The 21,167-nt window shown below is 60.1% G+C and overlaps 1 protein-coding gene and 1 long non-coding RNA gene across 2 annotated transcripts; one reads left to right on the plus strand and one right to left on the minus strand.

Moving 5' to 3' along the window:
- Positions 1–235: 235 nt before the first annotated feature.
- On the minus strand, positions 236–2,102 carry Adra2c (adrenoceptor alpha 2C). The gene has a single exon (XM_046423719.1). It carries the CDS (start codon positions 2,100–2,102, stop codon positions 732–734), a length of 1,371 nt encoding a protein of 456 aa, XP_046279675.1. The 3' UTR covers positions 236–731.
- Positions 2,103–2,962: 860 nt separating this feature from the next.
- On the plus strand, positions 2,963–18,523 carry LOC124078703 (uncharacterized). The gene is made up of 2 exons (XR_006847022.2): positions 2,963–3,078; positions 18,126–18,523. It is a non-coding gene; the product is annotated as an uncharacterized LOC124078703 (long non-coding RNA).
- Positions 18,524–21,167: the final 2,644 nt, after the last annotated feature.

The following is a 21,167-nucleotide window of genomic DNA, read 5'->3' on the forward strand; positions in this document are numbered from 1 at the left end:
TTGCTACTTAACTGCTTATAGCACAAGGATTTTGAGTATATATTTTGTTGTAAATAAAGCAGTTTGCTTTTTTTGTTGTTGTTAAAAAAAGAAAAGACCCCCTCCTACTCATGCAAGAGGTGAAGCTGACATGTGGAGACCCCCAGAGCCCCCTTCCAAACCTGGGGGTGGGCTAGGCAGTGCAGGGCCTGGAGGGTACCCCATGGGCTTAGCGACCGAGGGCTGCACCTGAGGCTTAGATTACAAAGGTTTATTTAGAAAATAGTTTGGTAGTTTGGGACGTTTGCTTTGGGCAAACATTTAAATACTTTCAGTAATCAAAGATTGTTGGTGCCCTCTTCCTCCTCCCCCCAGGTCCTGGGGAAGTCAGCCCTTGTTTCGGGAATACTGGGTGGTGTGTTTGGGAGGAAGCTCCTTTCTCACCCATTTGGGGGGAGGGGCTGCATCCAACACTGCAGTCTACAAGTGCACTCACATCAGACCTCGGCAAGGCTCCAGCACCTGGATCCGGCCTGGAGCCCCAGAAGCAGCCCCTGGCTGAGATGGGAAGGCAAAGGGTCTCCCCTTTCTCCCTCTCACTCCCCGGAGGCCCAGCTGCCTCTCTGTCTAGCTTCTGCCCTGCTGCGCCCTCTCTCCCCTGTGCCCTGGAAGCCAGTCCATCCCTGGGTCTCTGGGGAGAAGCCCCCACACCCCGCGGGAGTGATCAGGAGGGCAGGCCCGTCAGCCCCATGTCACTGTCGGAAGCCCCTTCTCCTGCGTCGGAAGAGGATGTGCTTGAAGGAGCGCCGGAAGTCCTGGTTGAAGACCGTGTAGATGACCGGGTTGAGCGAGCTGTTGCAGTAGCCGATCCAGAAGAAGAACTTAAAGAGCGGGTCAGGCAGCTGGCAGGCCTCGCGGCAGATGCCGTACAGACTGTAGCTGAAGAAGAAAGGGAACCAGCAGAGCACGAACACGCCCATGACCACGGCCAGCACGAAGGTGAAGCGCTTCTCCCGCGCTTGGGCCACCTTGCGGCGGCAGACGCTGCTGCGCGCCCGGCGCCGGCGCGACAGGAAGAACTCGACGGAGCGCGAGCTGGCGCGCGACAAGCGCCCGCCAGGACCCGGGGACCGGGCTGCCGCCAGGGCGCCCTGGTCAGCAGGCGCGGTCCCGGGCCCCGGCACATCCGCGTCCCCCTCGGCGCCCGCGCGCCGCCGTCCGCCCCGCCGCAGCGCGCCCCGGCGCCGCCGCCTCTCAGCGGCGCTGCTCTCGTCTGGCTCCACGTCGGCGCGCGGGGGTGCGCAGTGCCCGTTCTCGCCCGCCGCAGTGCCCAGCCCGTTCTCAGTGGTCGGAGATGCGCCGTCGGGGCCCGCGGGAGCGCGCTTCTCGCTGAGTGTGCGCGTGCGCAGCTTGGCTACCCGGTAAATGCGCGCATAGACCAGGCCCATGATTAGGCAGGGCGCGAAGAAGGAGCCGATGCAGGAGGACAGGATGTACCAGGTCTCGTCGTTGAGGCCGCACTGAGGGTAGGCGGCTCCGTCGGGCTGACGGTAGAAGGAGACCAGCGGTGGGAAGGAGATGACGGCCGAGATGAGCCACACAGCCACGATTGTGGCCTTAACGCGGCGAGGTGTACGCTTCAGGTTGTACTCGACGGCCTGCGTCACCGACCAGTAGCGGTCCAGGCTGATGGCGCACAGGTGCACGATGGACGAGGTGCAGAAGAGCACGTCGAGTGCCAGGTACACACCGCACCACACCTGCCCAAAGTACCAGTAGGCCATGAGCTCATTGGCCAGCGAGAAGGGCATAACCAGCGTGGCCACCAGGATGTCGGCCGAGGCCAGCGACACCAGGAAGAGGTTCTGTGGCGCGCGCAGCGCCCGACTGGTCAGCACGGCGATTACCACCAGCACGTTGCCCACCACGGTGAAGACGATGAGGAAGCCCACCACGGCCGCCAGCCCCGCCACAGCGCCGGCCGAGTACTGGCCTGGTGGCGGCCCCCAGGTAGCCCCTGAGGCGTTGGCGCCCCCGCCGCTGCCCCCGTCGCCGGCGCCGCTCGCGTTGGGGCCCTCCGCCGCCGCCACCGCCAGCGCCGCCGCCAGCGCCGGGGAAGCCATGGTCCTCCCGCGAGCTACGCGGTCCTGCCAGGAGCCGGGGCGCAGCCGCGGCAGCTCCGGCGCCCCCCAGCCCGGGTCGGCGCCCGCATCGCCGCCTGCTCCTCGGGCGTGCCCGCCGGGAACCGCGGCGCCCTGTAGCCGGCCCTTGGCCGTGGTGGCCGGGCGGGCGGCGCGCCGAAGAGCGTGGCTGCCGGGCTCCCTGCAGCTGCCGCGCGCGTAAGTGCAGAGCTGGAGGCGCCCGGAGCGAGCAGAGACGCGGCGGTTGGGGGAAGGGGGGCAGGTCCCGGGGTCCTCACGCGGCCCCGCCCTCGGCCCCGCTCACTGGGAGCGTCCCGGCCACGAGCCCACGGCGACACGGCGTCCCAGCCGGCGCGCCTGAACGGCTCCACGGTCCCGGCGCCCGGCCCGGGCGCAGGCTGCAGGCGGCGTTGGCCCCTGCGCTCCGCCTCCCATCCAGCCAGCTAGCACTTGGCGCGCCGGGACGCGGGATGCGGCTCCTCCGGGCCCCCGCGCCCAGCCTCCTGCTCCAACTTTACTTTCCCAGGCTGGGCGCCGGCAACGCCGCCAGTCCTCCTGCTGCTCCCGGGCGCGGGCGCCCCCCGTGGTCCGCGCTCGGCCGTGCGGGCGCCGCCTCGCCTGCCTTGCTCGCCAGTGCTGCGCCGCTGCCGCCGCCGCCGCCGCCGCCGCCGCTGCCGTGCGCTCGGCGCGAGTGCAGCCGCCGCTGGGCTCGGTTTCCAACTTGGGTCGAGTTGCGCAGCGGGGAGGGTGCGCGGGGCGGGGCGCCGGGCAGGCCCGCGCCACCGGCCCGGGGGGAGCGGGCCGGGCGCCCGAGCCCGCGGCCGCCTTGGCGAACCTGCCCGCGCGGCGCCGGGGAGGAGTCCGGGGCGGCGGCGCGGGGCGCGCGCTCGACTAGGGCGCCCCCTCCAGGGCCAACTGCAGCCTGCGGGACTGGGCTGATCACCGGCTGGCCTGGGCGGTGAGTTCTAGAAGCCTACTCTTTCTAAGACGGGCGGCTCCTTCACCTCCCCCGGCACAAGCTCTGGCGCGCGCCGGCGTGCACACCAGTGCGCAGCTTGGCTAGCTCGGGGTCCACGGCCTGATTAGAGAGTGAGCCTCTTGCGCCTGGCAGCGGACGCGGCACCGCCTAGCGCATACTGGCCCTGTCAGGCTTGGGGTCGGTGCTCCCCTGCAGAGCCACCTCCTCAACCGGCCTCAGTTCCCTCCCCTGCCCGCTTCCCAGTGCCGCTGAAGCATGAATCATAACGGCGGTGCCAGTGGAAGCCCTGGGCAGGCTCCCAAGCTCTGTGCCCATGTTGGCAGTTATCGAAGTTTACTTCTTACGCTGCGTGACCCTCCTTTTAAAGGCTGGGGGAATGTTCAGAATCACCGCCTTTGACAAACCCGACAGCTGCCTGATGACGGGTGGTCTTGTGGGAGCAGACCCTAGGGAGAGCCGTCTCTGGGCATCCATTATACAAAGGTACTGTCACTGGGGTCTGGGCTGAGTGTTGGGTCCTGGTCCCTGCCTTCAGGCAGCCCTGGGCTGTGGGATGCAGACTAGGGAGGAGGGGGCCCAGGACTAGCTGGAGTTCCCAGGCCCTACATCTCCCTGCAGGGTGGAGGGGAGGACCCTCCACACAGCCTAGAAATGCGTGTGCCCTGGCCAGGGGTTCTCCCTTGCCCTCAGATGTGAGAGAGGCAGGGAAACTGGTTGTGACATGGCCTCTGTGCCCAAGAGGCATGTGGGGAAGTCTTTGGGTGCTTTCTTCTCCCCCATCAGCAGTGCCCACAACTGTGCCACTGTGGAGTGGCTCTGTCTCTGAGCTCCTGACAGGGGTCAGCTTTAGCATCTGGTCTGAACTCAGGCTGGGCAGCCTTAATCAGGGGGCACTGCTGTCATAGCAGATGCCACCATAGACCTCTGGCCTCTGGATACCTCTGGCAGGTATCCAGCCGTAGCCAGGCAGAAATCAAGCATTCTGGGTGGTGGGCTTGCCAGCAGCAGGGTTCAAGTGGAGGACCAAGCCTCCTGTGTCAGTCCTGGGCATTTATATACATGGGAGCAGCAAAGAGCCCTGACCGGCATGTGAAAGGTGCTGTCCAGAGAGGGGACAACCACTGTCGTTGTTAAAAAGCTCTTTTGGTCCTGGAGGGTTAAAATGCCAAGATCAGGACCCCTGGGTTTGCATTTGTGTCGAAGCTCGCACACGCTGTGTTCTCCATCATTGGGGCGCTCGAGCCCTGCTCTGTGGCCAGTCATCTTGTGCAGAGTGCAGGGAGGCCTGGCCTTGTGGCGCTTGCTATTGGGGTGGACAGTGCCCACACTGAGGTGGATGCACTGAGCACCACTGAGGCCCTGGGGCTCCTCCCCGGCCTGTGGGAAGGTTTCCAGAGGAGGTGTCCATGTGCATTTGAAGAATGAGGAAGAGAGGCTGTGCTCCCTAGGGGAGGGGGCTTTTGCTCTGGAGATGTGGGGAGCCAGAGGAGGATCCAGGCAAAGGCTGTGGCATTGGTCAGATGCAGGTGTTGGAGAGATGGCTCCTCTCCTGGCAGCTGCCCCCCACCCCCCCGGATCAGGGCTCTTGTCTTGAGAAGCGTTTTGGAGGATACATAGGGCTGTGGGGAGGTCCATCCGGGCCCTGGCTCCACGGGCAGCCTTGTGTTTGCAGGCGGTGGCAGCCAGCACAGGCATTCGCAGGAGAAGGGGCAGAGCAAGACCTGGTCTGAAGCCAGCAGGACTTCACGCTGCTCAGGCAGCAGCTCGCAAGGCCAGGTCAGCCGAGGGCGCTTGGAGTGCCCAGCCTGTGAGTGGCCCAGCCCTGGGCAGAGACACTGACTTCCTGTTGCCTGATGCTGCTGACCACGTCTCCTAAAATGCAGAGGAGGGGCCATCCAAGGGCTGCGAGGCAGAGGGCACCAAGCTCTCCCCTTGGGAGCCCTGGGCTGTGCTGGGGCTGCATGGTACATGGCCTTCCTGGTGCCGAGGCCCCAGGAGGATGCTGTTTGCAAGGGAGCTAGAGAAGCCTCTTTGTCCAGATGTTGAAAATTTGGCTTGTCAGACTGCTCCAGATGTCTGCAGCCAGCCAATGGCGTGGGCCCAGAAAGATGGCTGTCCTGTGAGTGGTTGGCGACCAGGCCCAGGCTGGGCTTGAGTGAGGTGGGAGAATGCTGTGGGGGTCGGCTGCCCTGGTGGGTGGGTCTGTGCACACGTGCGTGGGAGCATGTCAGGAGGGGGCAGGTGCCTCCCAGGGGAAAAGCTGCATGGAGCTGGAGATGCTGGGACTGCAGAGACAGAGCTCGTCCCACCCCAGAAGAGCAGGTTGGTCCCTCCAGGGCCACACAGCCACAGCTGCCTTGCCGGGGCCAGGGCCACCCTGGGTGCTGTGCACCATACCTCATGAGCAGCCTTGGCATGTGCAGAGGGGAGCTGGTCCTGAACTACCTTGGCTTGCTCAGGTGTGCATGCCCACACACACCTCTTATATGCATGTGTGTCCACACTTGCATACATGTATCCCCGAGTATCTGTGTCCTGTGTGTACATGTTCACGTTCATGTGCATGCAAACACAAACACCCTGCGTGCACACGTCCACACACTGTGCATAAAGTACTGCATGCATGTCTGTACGTGCCCCTCATGTGCAGTGTACCACATATGTGCCCAAGTGCACATGTAATGTATGCATAGGTATATGCATTTAAGTGTATGTACATGTGCGTGCACATTTGCGTGGTTACAGTGCACAAGTCTACTCATACATGTGAGTGTGCACACTAGCATGCACAAGCACAGTCTACTGTGTGTACACACATGCACACCTATATGCACCACACTGCACGTGCCCACTGCTGCAGGCAGACTCCAGCGTAGGGCTGAGCTCTGCGCTGTCTCCTAGGCCTGCTCACTGTCACCTGGCTCTTTCAGACAGCTCCTCAGCCCTTGCGCTCTAGGCTGTCTGTCACTGCCTCATGGCCTCTGGACATTGGTGCATGCTGTTCACAGGGCTCAGCCATACTTGGCCCCGTCTGTCCCTGGGCTCTTCCTTCAAGGAAAGTTGCACAAGGTTCCTCCTCCAGGAAGCCTCCCTGGTGGCCCTGGCTGGATCTGGGCTCCTTTGCTGTCCTCCTACACGCCGCTCCGAAGCTCAGTTAAAGTGTGGTGATGGCGGTGCCAAGGGCAAGGCTGAGAGTGCCTGTCCTCCAGCCTCAGTCGTGCTAGATGCCCTCTGGGCGCAGGCGGCCCAGGAGAGAACGGGCCTCCACCTGGCAGCTTCCAGTGCAGACCCTGGCATCCCACACCCCACAGCCCTTTCCGCCTGGTTTTTGGGCCTCTGGAGCCACCAGGTGTGAACTTAAACCCCGGTCACTCTGTACGCGCTGCCCAGCAGGCCATGCGCCTCTTGCCTTCCTGGGCTCAGTTTCCCCGTCTGTGGGAAGGAGGCCTCAGGCCAGGTAGTTCGAGGTCCACACTGGCCCTGAGTGTCCTCCTCTTCCTGCACGTGGCCATGAGCTCCCAGCTGGGGGTCATGGCTGCCTGTCCCTCTGTGTCCTCACAGGTGCCTGCAAGGTCAGGGGAGACCCCTGTCTCTTGAGCCCGGCTGGTGCTGGGGCAAGGGGAGCTGCCGTCTTCTTGACTGCACGCCAAGGGAACGGTTTTCTCCTGTGAGCCAGGCTGAGCACTTTCCCTTAGGTTTATGTGAAATTTCATTTTTAAAGATGAGGCAGGAAAAAAAAAATGAGGCTTGCTTTTCTCCCCTCCCCTCCCAGAAGATTTCCAGAAACCAATCTGTCTTGTCAGAATGTGGCAGGATCCGCGGCCCGGCCGGCTTCGTGCACCGGCCCGAAGACCGAATCCATTGCATATTGATCAGCGGTGATGGGTTTGGCACAGCTGAGTTCCGACAGCAGGCTGAGGCCCTCTGGAGGGAGGGCCACTCCTGGGACTGGCTCAGATGGGCAAGGAGCGTAATGGATCAGAGCGGAGGGCTGGCGGCTCTCGCCAAGGACCTGCTGAGGACCTCAAGACTGGCTCCCACCCACCTCTGCTGTCCTGGCTGCCCCACTCTGGCCTCCAGGCCGCCCCTGCAGTCTGCACCAGTTGGGCCTGGCCCCTTCCTTAGAGATCTGCCGCTGCCCCAGGCACCGGAGCCTGGCATCCAAGACCCTCGAAGGCCTCCACCATAGCCTCCGTTCATTCCCTCTCCATCCAATCCAGACGTTGCAGAGCATGGTCTGTGGGTCTGCCCTGAAGCACGGCTGTGACTCTGCTCTCCCACCTCCTGGGGGCCTGGGGGACTGCTGGGCTGGGCTGGGCCTGACTCGGTCTGATGAGCTTGGCTACTCGGCCTTGGGAAGCCACCTTTTTTCTAGCTTCTTGGCTGCTGTGCAATCTCTGCAGAAAGGTTCTTTGGCCTGGGTCCTGCTCACTGTAGAGGATGCAGGAGGGAGGCCATGTTGCCCAGGCCCAGACAATGACCTCCCTGATGACAGGCAAGAAATGTGCAAAAAGGCCATTGCTTTCTTTCCTGCTTGGTCATGTGTAAAGATGTGATGTCAGGCTCTGCAGCAGCTGTTGTATGATCAGGAGGAGAATGAAAAGTGAGAATGAAAGCCACAAAAGAAGAAGCTGTGTCCCTAATGCCTTTGTTTCTGGGCCTCCATGAACCCCCCCTGAGTCACCCTCTGGCTAGATGTCTTCCTGCTCAGGGAGTCATGAGACAGTTTTATTATCAAGGCCATCAGCATTCTGTCACTATCTCCAACACCATCTCCATCACCTCCATCACCATCTCCACATCCATCACCTTCATCACCACCATCACCATCGTGAGCACCAGTCGCCATCAGCGCCCTCACCCTCAGTGCTGTTCCTTGTGTCTGGTCCTGGGTGACGTGTGGGTCTTCACAATGTCCCTCCAACCATTCCCTGTCCTCTGCCTGCACATCCAGGTGACAGGGAGTTTGCTGCTTTTGCAGTTGGCCACTTTTTCTTAGGTGGCTCTGATTTCAACAGAGCACAGAGCCTGCACCTGTCTGTCCTAGGCCTCCTCCTGGGCTTGGGATCCCAGACCAGTCAGCCGTGCACACGGCCACGGGAGCCCGAGAGGTGCCCATACGAGCACCCTGGAGAGGTGCTTCCCCCAGCCTCGACCGCAGTGGCTTCCTCAGGTGGGCGGGACATAGCCGACTCCCCACTGTTCCCCGCGCTGTTCCTCTCCGCCTCAGCCAGGCTGCGGGTCTCGGGCCCCTCGGGTGCGCATCCCCCACTCCACTGCCCACCTTCCACAGGGCGAGGTTCCCAGGCCCTCCCAGGTCTCCAGAGGAGACCCCAGGACTGTGGGGAAGCCTAGCGGTCTCTGGAAGCGTCTGGTTTCGGGTCGCCTCCCGTGAGGTGCCCAGGAAGGGGGTGAATGCATCCTAAGTGATTTGCTGTCCACAGCCCAAGTCTACCTCCTCTGCAAAGTACCATGATTGTCACAATAATTGCCATCAGCATTCTGGTGGCCAGGACTTCGGGCTGCAGCCTCTGCCCCACCCAAACCCTGCTGCCCATCTCAGACTCCTAGATCCTCCCTGGTGCCAGGCTTCCTTCACCAAGTGGTCTCCCTGAGGACCCCCGTTAACCACACTTCCCCAGACCGGTGTGGCCAGGCACCCAGTGTGGGCCACCCTTCGTGTCCTGGCCAGAGACGCCTTCCCAGCCTGCTTTGCAGGTGAGTCAGTCGAGGCCTATGACACCCAAGGCCAGCCTTGCCCAAGCCACCGGCTTTCAGCTGCAGCTTTGCTGAGCACCAAGTATATGGGGCTCTAAAGGGGCCTCAGGGAGGCAGAGCCTGTCCCCAGCGTTGCCACTCATGATGGAAGCTAAGGATATGGCCTGTTCTCACGCCCCAACCGGGACACAGGCTGGACCTCAGGGAGGGCAGTGTGGGGTGCCTTGCATCTCACCTGTCCCCCCTGAGAACCAGGGGTGCTCCTGGGGGGGACGCTTCTAAATGGAACTGACTGCTTGTCCACCATGTGTGCGTGGAGTGACCATAGCCCACAAGTGCTTTGGAGTGAGAAGGAGCTTTGGGTTCTTTGTTTTGTTTGGCTGTAGGGTTTTTTAAATCGGAAAATGCCAAAGGGCCTTAACATGTTTGGAAAAATAAGAGTGCTCACGTTCGTGCTGACCCTGGACGCACCCTCTGGCTTCCCGTGTCCATCCTGTCCCAAGTACTTCAGGCGGGAAGAGGTAGGGGTGCAGGCAGAGCTGCCCGTGGTCCTGGAATGTTTGGGTTGGATCCCAGGCACCTGGAGCCATGCTCAGCAAGATTGGCTGTGTTTTCTTCTCAAGTTTTCCTTTCCCAGAAGCCGTGAGAAGAAAACAGAGCTGGCCCAGTTTAAGTCTCTGATTTCAACTGCAGATCTGTCCTGGGTTCTGTTCCAGAACAGCACCAGTCTGGCACTCAGAATCCTAAGTCAGGGTACAGGTGCTGCTGCTGTGACAAAAAGACCCCACGTGTTGGCTTAAGCCAGATGGAGTTTTTTTCTCTCACACACAAGTCCTGATAGGACCCGCCCAAGACCCTGTGGGGCTGAGGATCTGGGGCCCCCCATCTCTTCCCTTGACTGTCCAAGGTGGGCATCCTGCCCTGGAGGTCTCGGGGTTTCTCCAGGCCTGGCCATGGCATCACATTTACATCCCTACAGTGGGACGGCAGGCCACATCCCCCATCACAGGTGCTCCACCTGGAACCTGCCTCTGCTGGCCCTCCCTTGGTCAGAACGTGGTCACGTGGCTGTACCTGCTGCAGGAAGCCAGAGGTATACTGTTTTTGTGGCAGCCATAGTCCAAGGTCAGTGTTCCATTACCAGAGAACAGGGCTGCTCGTCTCGGCATGGCTGACATTTGGGGCTGGAGACTGCTGTGGGGGCGCCTGTCCCATGCATTGTAGGGTGATTAGCACCTCCCCCGCCAAAACCCACCAGTGCCAGGAGCACTTCTCATAGTGACAACCAAAGATGTCCTCAGACATTGCAGAATCCCTGGGGGCAAGATCACTCCCCTCCAGCCAGATCAAGGACCAGGACTCTGGTGCACACAGCGCCAGACAGGAGGGCGTGCGAGGTGGCCGGTGGACGCAGGCGGCACACCCGTCAGAGAGACGCCTGCTCAGCCCGGCCTGCCACTTCAGCTGCTGGAAGAGAGACAGAGACCCGGATTGTCATGTGCTCACTGGCGGCACCTGATGAACAGAGAGAAAGCTGTGTGGGTGTCACGGGTGGCACTGAATTCCCCCACTGAAGAAGGAGACATCCATGTCCTAACGTCCCGAACCTGTGAAGGCCATTATTTGGAAACAGGGTCTTTGCAGAGGTGATCTAGTTAAATGAGGTCACCCTGGATTAGGGTGGGCCCAAATTCTGTGTAACTGGGGCCCTTATTGGACACACAAACAGGGAGCCCGCGAGGAGACCCCAGCACCGGCCACAGCTGTGTCGCCGTAGCCAAGGACGCCTGGGCTCAGAGCTGCGAGGAAGCGCCTTCCTTAGAACCATCAGGGGGAGCACCCCCTGCCCCTCTGGGCGTCCAGGGCTTCCTGGGCTGTGAGAGGACATTTCTATTGTTTTCAGCCACAAATCGAATGTGGGTACCGGGTGACCTGCTGCTGAGTGGAGGCCACCCCTTGGGTCGCTCGATCAATTGCACGTGCACGAAGTGGCGGTGATGTGTGGCAAAGGGCCGAGTGTGGCACTCTGCGGAGCACAGGCTCTGCTGCAGAGGGGTGACTCTGGGGCCAGGCGCAGGGGGCTTCTGGTCTATGCTGATGGCGCGAGAGCCAGCTGGGGTTTGAGCCCAGCTCCTGGGCTGCGCAGCCCCCAGGTCTCCCCACTGTGCTCTCCTCCACCCCGAGCTCCGGGCTTACCTCCATCTGGTGCCGTGACCTTTGCCACATCCCAGGACTCAAGCTTGTCCCACTGACAAATGAGGGTGCTGGCTCTGATGTCCTGAGGCCCTCCCAGCTCTGAGACCCTAATTAGGCAAAGCTGGTTGACATGACTGTGCTGTGAGCCATTGTCATGCAGGAACAGGGAGCCTAGGTGCCTGGAGATAAAACAAAGGATTAAGTAGCTGGCATCAGACTCCGGTATTATACTTAGAGCAACTATTTAAAAACCAAAGTACTTTTCCCTGTAGCATTCCTCAGAATTGCCCTGGGAAACCGTGTTTGACTTGAACAAAGGGTTTGTATCGACAGGACATGTTATCGTTCAATTTCTAGGAAAGGGCGGTAATTAGATGCCTCATTCCAGATATTGTTTCAATTACAGCAGAAAAAAAATACATGAATCCTGCACAGAGGCAAATACCTGCTTCTCATTACCGAGGAGGCGCGCCTCCCGACTTTGGAGGGCTCACAGGAAGCCCCCGCGGCCTTGGGCTAGGGCCACCCCTGCCCTCCGCCAGGAGGGGGCCCATGTGCGAGGGTCCTTGGGTGAAGTCCAGGCATTTGGAAATGTGAAGTTCGTGTCCAGGAGGGGGTGCCCTTCCCAGGCCCCACCCAACAGGGTGGCGGAGGCAGACAGAAGGTCCTCCACCACGTCCCCAAGAGGCTCAGGTGTCACCCTCTCCCACCCAGGGAACGGGGACACAGGACCTGCTGGCCCCGCAAGGGGTGGTCCCACAGCACTCCTCCTCCTGCCCTGGCCATGCCGGGAGGGTCGCTGTGGGACTCGGGAGGGAAAGTACTGTGCACCCGCCCCAGCCAGCATTGGCCAAGCTCCTGCTCCGGGACACAGGTGGCTGGGCCCAGCTGCCGGTGCCACCTTGTGCTTGGGGAGGAGGACACCTAGCTTGGCAGGAGGGGACATGGCAGGACGGGACGGGGACAAGTTTGCTTGTGCTCCTTTTCTGGGCACCCCTGCACCTAGGGCACTGCTGGACCCCTCCTGCTCAAGATGGCCCCAGGGTCAACCCCAAGGGCACAGGCAGCTTCCTCTGGTGGAAGCCACTCTCCTTCAGCGGCCCCAGCTCGCCTGCCCAGGTCACTCTCCATGGGCCTCCAAGTCCAGCCTGCATCCCTAGTGGTCTGGGTGGGCCTTGGGGCCCTGGCTCTGGCAGAGCCTGCAGTGTGGGGAGGTGTGCATTGCTCTCCTGGCCCTCTCCCTGCCAGCCCAGGTGCTGACAGGGCCTCATCCGACTCTGAAGGCCACAGCCCTGTCCAGCAGGGACTCCAGCCTTGCTCCAGGCCCCCAGGCCCAAGAGGTCCTGGCTGCACTGCTGCGGCCCTGTGGGCCCCTCTGTGCAGCAGCCTCACGGCCTCTCCCAGGAAGCACGCTGAGGGTGGCGTCCACTCCTGCTCACTCAGCAAACTCCACCCTGAGGGTGTGGGGTGGGGGCCCACGAAGGGCCCTCCAGGGTGGAAACCCAGCCCCGGCTTTGGCTCCCCCTCTCACGGCAGCTGTGGACTGAACTGAGGGCCTGTGTGCAGACTTCAGTCCACGATGCCTGCGTCCCAGGGGCATGGAGGAGGTGACTCCCTGACCACCTGTACCGCCCCCAGCTGCCCTTCAGCTCAGCTGATTATGAATCCTGCAGCAGGAGACTGCCGCGGGGGAGCTTCCCACCTGACTGGCCTGCGCACGGGGCAGTGGCCCGAGCACGTGCTGTTAAATAAACAGTAAATGGAAGGCTGCTCCTCTGGGGTGGGCCGCGGGGAATGGGGGGCTGCAGGCGCACCTCTGCATCTGTGCCCAACTCCGTGTGGCATTTCCGCTCACGGCTGAGCCTTCGTGGTGCCCGGCCTGCCGGCTGCCCATAGGCCCCTGTCATGTTACTCTCTGGCCAAGTCTGGACCTGCCCTTGAAGCTCCTGAGGAAGCCACAGAGACAGTGGCACATTGGGGGCTGCCCACAAGTAGGACCCTCCCAAGCAGCAGCCCCCGAAGGCAGACATGGGCCCAGGTGAGAGGACCAGTGGCAGCTTGTGGCTTCTCTGTCTTCCCCTCCGTCTCCCAGGCCAACCTGGCCAGTGTGCCTCCCCATCAGGTCTCTGTGGGTCCGCGCCAGTGAGGAGCGCTAATGTGAGGCCTGGGGTGGACGGCCCTTGGCCAAGGGTGGGAAGGTGAGTGGTGCGATCCGTGGTGTCCCCTGCTCTGAGCAAAGGTCCACATTCTGTGTTTAGCTGGGAAATGAGCAGGGAGTCAGAGACCAGCTAGACAGAGTTGCAAAGCCAGACCAGGGAAAAGGACAGGGTAGCACATGGCAAGAGCCCTTTTAAAAGGTTTCCAATGGGCAGGGCTGAGTGGACCGCACACACAGAGGACGTGGCTCTGGAGGGTGCCCAGGGCAGTCTCAGCAGGGGCCAAGGGCCATGTTCCCTGCTTGGCATGTGGAAGGGAGGCAGGGTGGACGGCGTCCAGGCCAGCACTGGAGGCTGGTCCCTGTGAGAGGCCAGCCTTGGTGGGGGTTCACCCAGTGTCAAAGCCAGGTGTGGCAGGAACTGATTCTGCCTGGTCACTATCCAGCCCAGGACCCACGGGCCGCTCAGTCTCAACGTCTACAGAGAGATTCCTCGGGATGGGGTGCACCCATGCAGGCTTTGGAGAGCCCATGCCCTTGCCTCATTATGCCATTAGAAGTGGGTATCCATGGAAACCATGTAGTCGGGCACTCGACAGAGAATATTTATTCAATTAGAGGGGCCTGGGGTGCCAGGGAGACCTTGGCTCTGGCCCTGATTACAGCAGGACCTCTGGGGGGACCCATGCTAGCCTGGACCTCCGTGACCTGATAGCCCTCCAAGGTCGCCCACTGAGCTGGTCCCTGCTGACCTGTGCCGTGGAGCTGAGGACCAGGAAGGGCAGTCAGAGTGGAACATAGACCAGCAGGGGGGCTGGGGCGTGCAGCAGGACACTGAGACTCTCCTGCCCCCCGGGCTGGCCCACCTGCGATGGGGCAGCTGGAGGCCTGTGGGGCTGCCAAGCCTGGCGCACAGTAGGCGCCCCACAGGTGCTCCCTCTAGTTGGAAAGACCTCGTGAGCCGAGGACGATCCCAGGCAGCACTGGGTGAGGGCGTGTTCCTGTCCAAGCTGCATCAGGTGGCGGCTGCCTCGTGACTCCAAGCCCTCACTGTGCACACCGCCTGCTCACCTGTGCCGCACGCGGATGGGCATGCCAGTGGGTGCCCAGCCTAGTGGGGGGTGGGGTGCAGTATATCAAAACCTCAGGCTGGCCGGGGTCCACTGTGTGCGGGGCGGGGCTCCTGCCCAGGGCCTTACTGTGCCACGGCTGTGCAGGGGCTGTGCCTGGTAGGCCTGCCTGTCTGGTTTCATCCAAGTGCGCGCGCTTGAGTGTGAATCTGTGTGTGTGTGTGTGTGCGCGCGCGTGTGGAGGGCAGCCTTGAGCCCTGTCTGAGCTTCGGAGGGGACAGTGTCCAGGAGCAGTTACCCAGACTAGGTCAGGGGCCTTGGTGATGGCACGGGGTGGCCCCCTTCCAGCTGCAACCCATTTCCAGGAATGAGGCTCCCTGCCCGGGATGTGTGCTTGACACTTGCTCCTGGGAACGCCTGGTGGGGAACATCCCCTTCAAATCGGGTCTTCAGTAGGAAGTGCTCCTGGGGGCCCGGAGGAGGCCACCGACACGTCCAGACTCAGCTGCTGCGGAGGAGCAGGTCCTGCTCGCAGGGAGTCCTGGCTCTGCCGGGTTCCTTGCCTGCAGCGCCTCATTCCACGTGAAAGGTGGGGCCGCTCTGGAAGTACGCAGTGCGTGGGTCAGGAGGAGCAGCTGCTGTCCCACGAGGGTCCCCTGTCCGGGCACACTGGTAGGTCTGTCCTCACGGCTTCAGCGTGGGAGAGGCATCAGGCCCGTCCCATGCCAGCCGGCCCGGTCTCCTCAGCGCCGTGGCTCGGGACAGAGGCGAACGGCCTGGGAAAGCTCCCTTCTGCAGACTCTCAGGAGGAGGTGAGGTGAGAAGAGCACCCTCCCCCACTGGGGGTTGGAGGGCACCTGCCCAGGCACCTGGCACCCAGCTGCCCTCTTGAGAGGTGGTCAAGGGCAGCGACTGGCCTCCAGATGCACACGGCCACAAAGCATAGCATGGGTTCCACCAAGGGGCACAAGGCAGGCAGCCCTGACGTCTCCCCAGCACCTCCCCACCCGAATCTCTGCTCCAGGAGTTAACAGGTACCTACCTCACCTCCTGCCCCACCTCAAGCACCAGGGGTGCAGCCTGCCATGCTGGGGACCCTGTGACAGGAAACAGGTCGGACACCCTCGGGACGTGCTTGTCTTGTCGGGGTAAGTGGAGTTTCAGGGAACTGAAATCACATCCGTGTTCGGTGGCCAGGAAAGGAAGGGTGCGTCTCAGATGGCAAAGCCACTTTCCAGAGGCTTACAGAGTGCTGCAGGGGACCATCGTCACAGACAGCTGAGACACGGGGACAGAGTCCTGCTCTTCCTAAGGGGCTCACAGCACCTGGGGCACTCACCACAGAGGGCACCTGAGTCCTCTCCCTCAGTGTGGGGGCCCGGAGCCCAGCTCAGGGCCCCAGGACATGCCTTGCCGACCCCCCATGCGCCTCCTGCCCCTGGGAACACGAACCAGCACAATGATTGGATTCCAGGTGGGGGAGTGAATGGGGAGCCCAGGGGACCACACTTGGGGATAGGAAGCACTCCTCTCAGGAGCCAACAGGGGCACCAGTGTGCCCTCCGTCTCTAACAGTCCTACGACGTGCACACATGGCCATAGCCCTGTCCTGAAAGCAGACCCAGCACATCCCTTGGGAGCTGTCCCTGCTGGTCTGCAAGTCCCCAGCCTTCAGGAGTAAGCACTGCCGCAAACCCAACCTGACAGCTCCGAGACACAAAGGTCACTGAACACCAGGAAGCGGCCCTCCGGGGTCCAGAGTGACCAACACAACCTGCTATGAAGCAGCCACAGATATGCTAAAGCAGAACCAGCAAGACCTGTGGAGGGGCAGCCGTGACGGACAGAGACCAAGAGGGTGGTGCGGAAGACCAGAGGGGGAAGGGAATGAGGAGCTGACCACGTCCGTCCGTCATTCTGTCTTTTGCCTTGGGAAGACCAGGCCCTGGAGGCCAGGGGAAGTTGTTTCTCCCACTCTTCCAAAGAGACTTGGAAGGCTGGGTCAACCTGGGCCTTTCCTCCTAGAGTCCCAGGTCAGAGCCCGAGGCCTCCCACCTCCACCTGGCCCTGAGTCCCACCCTCCCTCCTGGAACTGGGAGCACTCTCCCATCCTGCCTTCCCTGTGGAAAGACCCTGGGCCCGTGGCCCACCCTCCCTCTCTGTACCCATCCGGAAGGCCAGTGCCCAGGCCCCTATGCTGGGAAGCTACAGGGCAGCCCCAGGACAAGGTGCCACCAAGCCTGCCGCCAGCCCGCCTGATGACCTGGGGCAGGTGCTTCCGTGTCTCCGTCCCCCCACAGGAACGATGCCATGTGGCAGTGTTGTGAGGACCTCGCCAACCGCACAATGGGCCTGAGGATCCCTGAGTCCTGTCCCTCCCCCCAGCTCCAGCCCCTGGAGACCCAGAGCTCTCAGCTTCCCGGGTCTGAGCACCTAGCGTGGTGCCCAGCATACCGCAGGTCGCATGGATTGCTTGTTCAATGAATGTTCTAGAACAGGAGTGGGCAGCACGGGGCTGCTGCTGGTGCTTAAGTAAGGGTTTATTGGACACAGCAGTGCATATGGCCTCTGGCTGTCCTCCTGGGACGGGGTGGAGCTGAGCGGCTACAGCGGGGACCCACGGATCCCCACGCTGAGCACATGACTGCCTGGGCCAGGTGCAAGATGAGACGGCATCAGTGGGGGTGACAGGGGACATCTGCTTCCCTGTTTGCCTCTCAGCAACAGCTAGAGCAGGTCTGTATCTCAGTTTCCCTGTCTGTTCAAAGATGGGGCGGATCAATAGTCCCTAATTTTCCTCCTGGGTTTAAATCAACAGCAACTACTTAAGAAGGATTTTGTTGAATTCTACTTGACTCACAAGGAATGATGTAAGGAAAGAAAGTAACTTCAGGAGGACTTAGGAGGCTGGAGCCCGTGCACACCCTGCCAGAGCGTCCAACGGCTCAGGCCACGTGGAGAGCACGCTGAGCTTCCTCAAGAAAGTCAAAAGGAATGGGTTTGTCTCTGAGAGGGCGTGTCCAGGGTGCACGAGGCCTGGGTTCCCGCCCAGCACCTTGGGCACGCACACACAAGCACATGCACACACATGCACGCACACACACAACTTGAAAATAGATTTGCTGTCATATCCAGCAATCCCACTTTTAAAAAAGTAGAGAAGGATACATGACCACAGGGAAGGACCTTGAGGACATGATGCTGGGTGAAATAGGCCAGTTGCCTTTAAAGGGTCAGTACTGTTGGGGTCCACAGTAAGAGAATGGCATGCTGATTGCCAGGGGTGCAGGTGGAAGGCAGACAGTTCTGGGGAGGATGGGACGATGGCCTTACAGCAATGCGCATGTGCTCACTGCTGACCAGAAGGGGCGTGAGATTTTGTGTTGCACATATTTTGTTACAATTAACAATTCTTTAAGAGGCGAGGGCCAGGTGACGCTCTCCTGGCTCCAGTGCGCTCTGGTTCTGGCCTCACTGACAGCCCCTGTCCAGCCTCAGCAGGGCTGCCAAGGGCCCGGGTGCCTGTGGGACAGGGGACAGCTCCTGAGCTGTCCCACAGAGAAAGCAGGGAATGGTTAGTGTGAGCGACCGCGGCCCCGTGGCTCTGTGCCCATGGCCAGGCTCCTTGGGGATGCTCTGTGCACGGATCCAGCCACACAGGGCCGGGCTGGGCGCCTGCCTCTTCATGCTCTCCACACCTCTGTCTGCCTGGCAGCCCCTGCCACCCCCCAGGTCCCCAGCTCTGAGAGCCTCGGGCCGGTGGCCGGGAGTGTGCATTCTGACTGAGCTGCCAGGATGCTGACCCACATGGGCCGAGGACCTCGGCAGAGAAACTGCTCTAGAATTCCAGAGATTGTAATCATCTGATTTCACTTCTTCCAAAATAGGTCTGACGACCCCTCCACAACCTGGCAGTCTCAGGGAGGCAGTTTACGGAACGTGGATTCTGCCCATCGTCGGTCCTCTGAACTGCTGTGGAGCTCCCACAGGCCGGGGAGGCTGCTCAGCGCCCGCACAGGGGTGTGTCCTCTCCGCAGATCATCCCCCCTGTTACCCCCTGTGCCTGCGCAGCTGGCCCTGTGCCTCCCAGGGTTCTGGAGAGGCACAGTGGGACATGTGCTGGCTGCCCTACGAGATTCTGCGGACAGCAGAGGTTTGCCGGGACCAGGTCTGCTCCACGCTGTGTGGACCCCAGGGCTTTTGTTGGTTTTAAAAAACATTTTGTTTAGGAATAGCTTCAAGCTATGGAAAGCTACAAAAATAAACACCAGACACCTTTTACTTATACCTTCTACCCCGTCCATCACCTTTTGCTCACTTGCGCGTGCACGCTCTCTCTCTCTCTCTCTCTCTCTCTCTCTCTCTCTCTCTCTCTCTCTCTCTCTCTCTCTGTCTCTCTCTGTCTCTGTCTCTCTGGCTCTTTCCCTCTCTGTCTCTGTCTGTCTCTGTGTCTGTCTCTTTCTCTGTCTCTCTCTGTCTCTGTCTCTCTCTGTCTCTCTCTCTCTTTGTGTGTGACTCTTTTTCAGAACCATTAAGATTAAGTGGCAGAGCTCACAGTCCTTTACCCTCCAGGAAGCAGAGGGCACCTCTTTCATGCCCTCGGTGACGTGCTGGACCCCAAGGGGGTGGGATCTGCCTTGGGTGGAGCCGCCATCTTGCCGCCGGCTTCCTCTCCAGCTTTCTTCCCGACACAGGCTGCTCCAGGGTCAAGCACTGCAGCACTTGTCTCTGATTTTCTTTCCTCTGGAACTTTTTCACAGACTGTCTTTGTCTTTTATGTTGCAGACACTTTTGAAGAACACAGTGCCCTCTTCCCTTGGGCGGCCCTCATTTGGGTTTGTCCGTGTTGCCCCTGGGGGGCCAAGGAGACGCATTCTCAGCTGCATTCCACACTCTTCCTGTCTCTCCCGGGCACACAGTGTCCTTCCGACCTCCTGCTGCTCGTATTTTTGAGAAGTTGGTCAGGAGTTGTCCGATTTATCTGCACTACAATTACTTTTTATTTTCTGGAAACATAAACATTCTTGGAGGAGACACTGTAAGACACAGAGCACATCTGCTCCTCATCACAAACTCCCCCAGGTCCGGCATCTTTCATGACTCTCCTCTACCCAGCACTATCTGGGCATCCTGCTGAAACTACGGCCTTCCATCTCACCTGTCTCCCATCAATCACCCAGCCACCATATACCCAACTATTATTCATGCATGCATCCACCCCTCCCTCCATTTATCATCTACCCATCTATCAATTCACCTTCCATCCATCATCCATCCCTCCATCCAACCATTTATCCCTCCTTTCCTCCATTTATCATCCATCCATCCCTCCATCCACCCATCCATCCCTCCCTCCCTCCACTTATCATCCATCCCTCCATCATCCATCCATCTATCCCTCCATCCACCCATCCATTCTTCCTTTTCTCCATCCATCATCCATCCATCCCTCCATCCACCCATCCATCCCTCCCTCCCTCTACTTATCATCCATCCCTCCATCATCCATCCATCTATCCCTCCATCCACCCATCCATTCTTCCTTTTCTCCATCCATCATCCATCCATCCCTCCATCCACCCATCCATCCCTCCCTCCCTCTACTTATCATCCATCCCTCCATCATCCATCCATCTATCCCTCCATCCTCCCATTCATCCCTCCCTTCCTCCATATATCATCCATCCCTCCATCATTCATCCACCCATTCATCCACCATCCATTCATCCATCATCCATCCACCCATCTACCCATCCATTAGCCGCTCGCCCTTCCCTCCACATACCATTCATCTATATATCCACTTATCCGTCGTCAGTCCTCACCCATCATCTATCATCCATCTGTCTCATCTATCTGTATATCTATCTGTCCGTGCCTATCATCTACCTATCATCTATCAATCTATCATCCATGATCTATTTCTAGCCTGTACTTTGAATCCCTGTTTTCAGTGATTTATAACTCACCGCTGTGCTTCATTATCTTGGTGCTCAGTTGTTCCATGTTTGGCCAAGGAGCCCCTTCAAGCTGGCTCCTGAGTCTTTGTGACATGCCACTCTTTTTTTTTTTTTTTTGAGCACTTTCTTACTTTCTGGCATAACAAGATGTTCCAGTCTAATTTTGTACTTTTCTTGCCCCAGCCCTAAAATCACTTATTTCTCCCAGGAGCCAGGGCTCCTTTTAGTGGGAGTGTTTGAGAAACTGAGTTCTATGTGCCAAGGTCAAAGACAAGGTTCGAGCCTCTCAGTGGACAGGTCTAGGAGATAGCCCAGACACCTGCATGCACCCAGGCCCACGGAGCACAGCTGTGTGCTCATACACATGCACACGAGTGTGCACACACGCACGCACGTGTCCTTGTTGGAGATCCCCCACCGTCCCCCTGGCCCTCTGCCTTCCATAGCGGTCTCTCTTCTTCCAACTGCGTGGACACGTTGTGCACTTGCACAGACCCCAAATATACCTGCGAAAACTATAGGATGGTTCTGTCCACCCACACGCCCTGCTAGAGGACACGATCCCACTGTCCCTTCCCAGGTGGAAGCCACGCCGTTCTGAGAGGCCAGGACCGTCCTTTGAACTCCCTTGGCTCCTTCCTCACTTGACACACAGCGGCTCTTCTTTCCGTTTCCTTCTCCCTCTTTCTCATGCTCGTTACTTTAATTTAATTTACTTGGTAGAACATTAACATCTTCCAAGGGTCAGGGAGCGCGGCGGTGCTCCCTGGAGAGCGGCTGTCCCCAGCGTGTCCTGCTCTCTGGAGGCTGGGCCCTTCCCGTCCCCTCCTCTCCCACCACAGCTCACCTCCTGCACTCTTGGGCCTTGTTTTCCACCTGCGGAAACATCCTGGAAATCATATGGAAAAACAAACAAACTCAGGACCCAGGATCCCAGGAGGCCTGGAACTGCCCCTGGACACAGGACAG

This window comes from Marmota monax, unplaced genomic scaffold (assembly GCF_021218885.2).
Source record: "Marmota monax isolate L192 unplaced genomic scaffold, Marmota_monax_Labrador192_F-V1.1 WCK01_AAM20220418_F8-fsc00009, whole genome shotgun sequence".
In the NCBI taxonomy this organism is placed as follows: domain Eukaryota; kingdom Metazoa; phylum Chordata; class Mammalia; order Rodentia; family Sciuridae; genus Marmota; species Marmota monax.

What these genes read in the sequence shown, in the direction of transcription:
- Adra2c (XM_046423719.1), bottom strand. Translation starts at nt 2,102, where the DNA reads ATGGCTTCCCCGGCGCTGGCGGCGGCGCTGGCGGTGGCGGCGGCGGAG.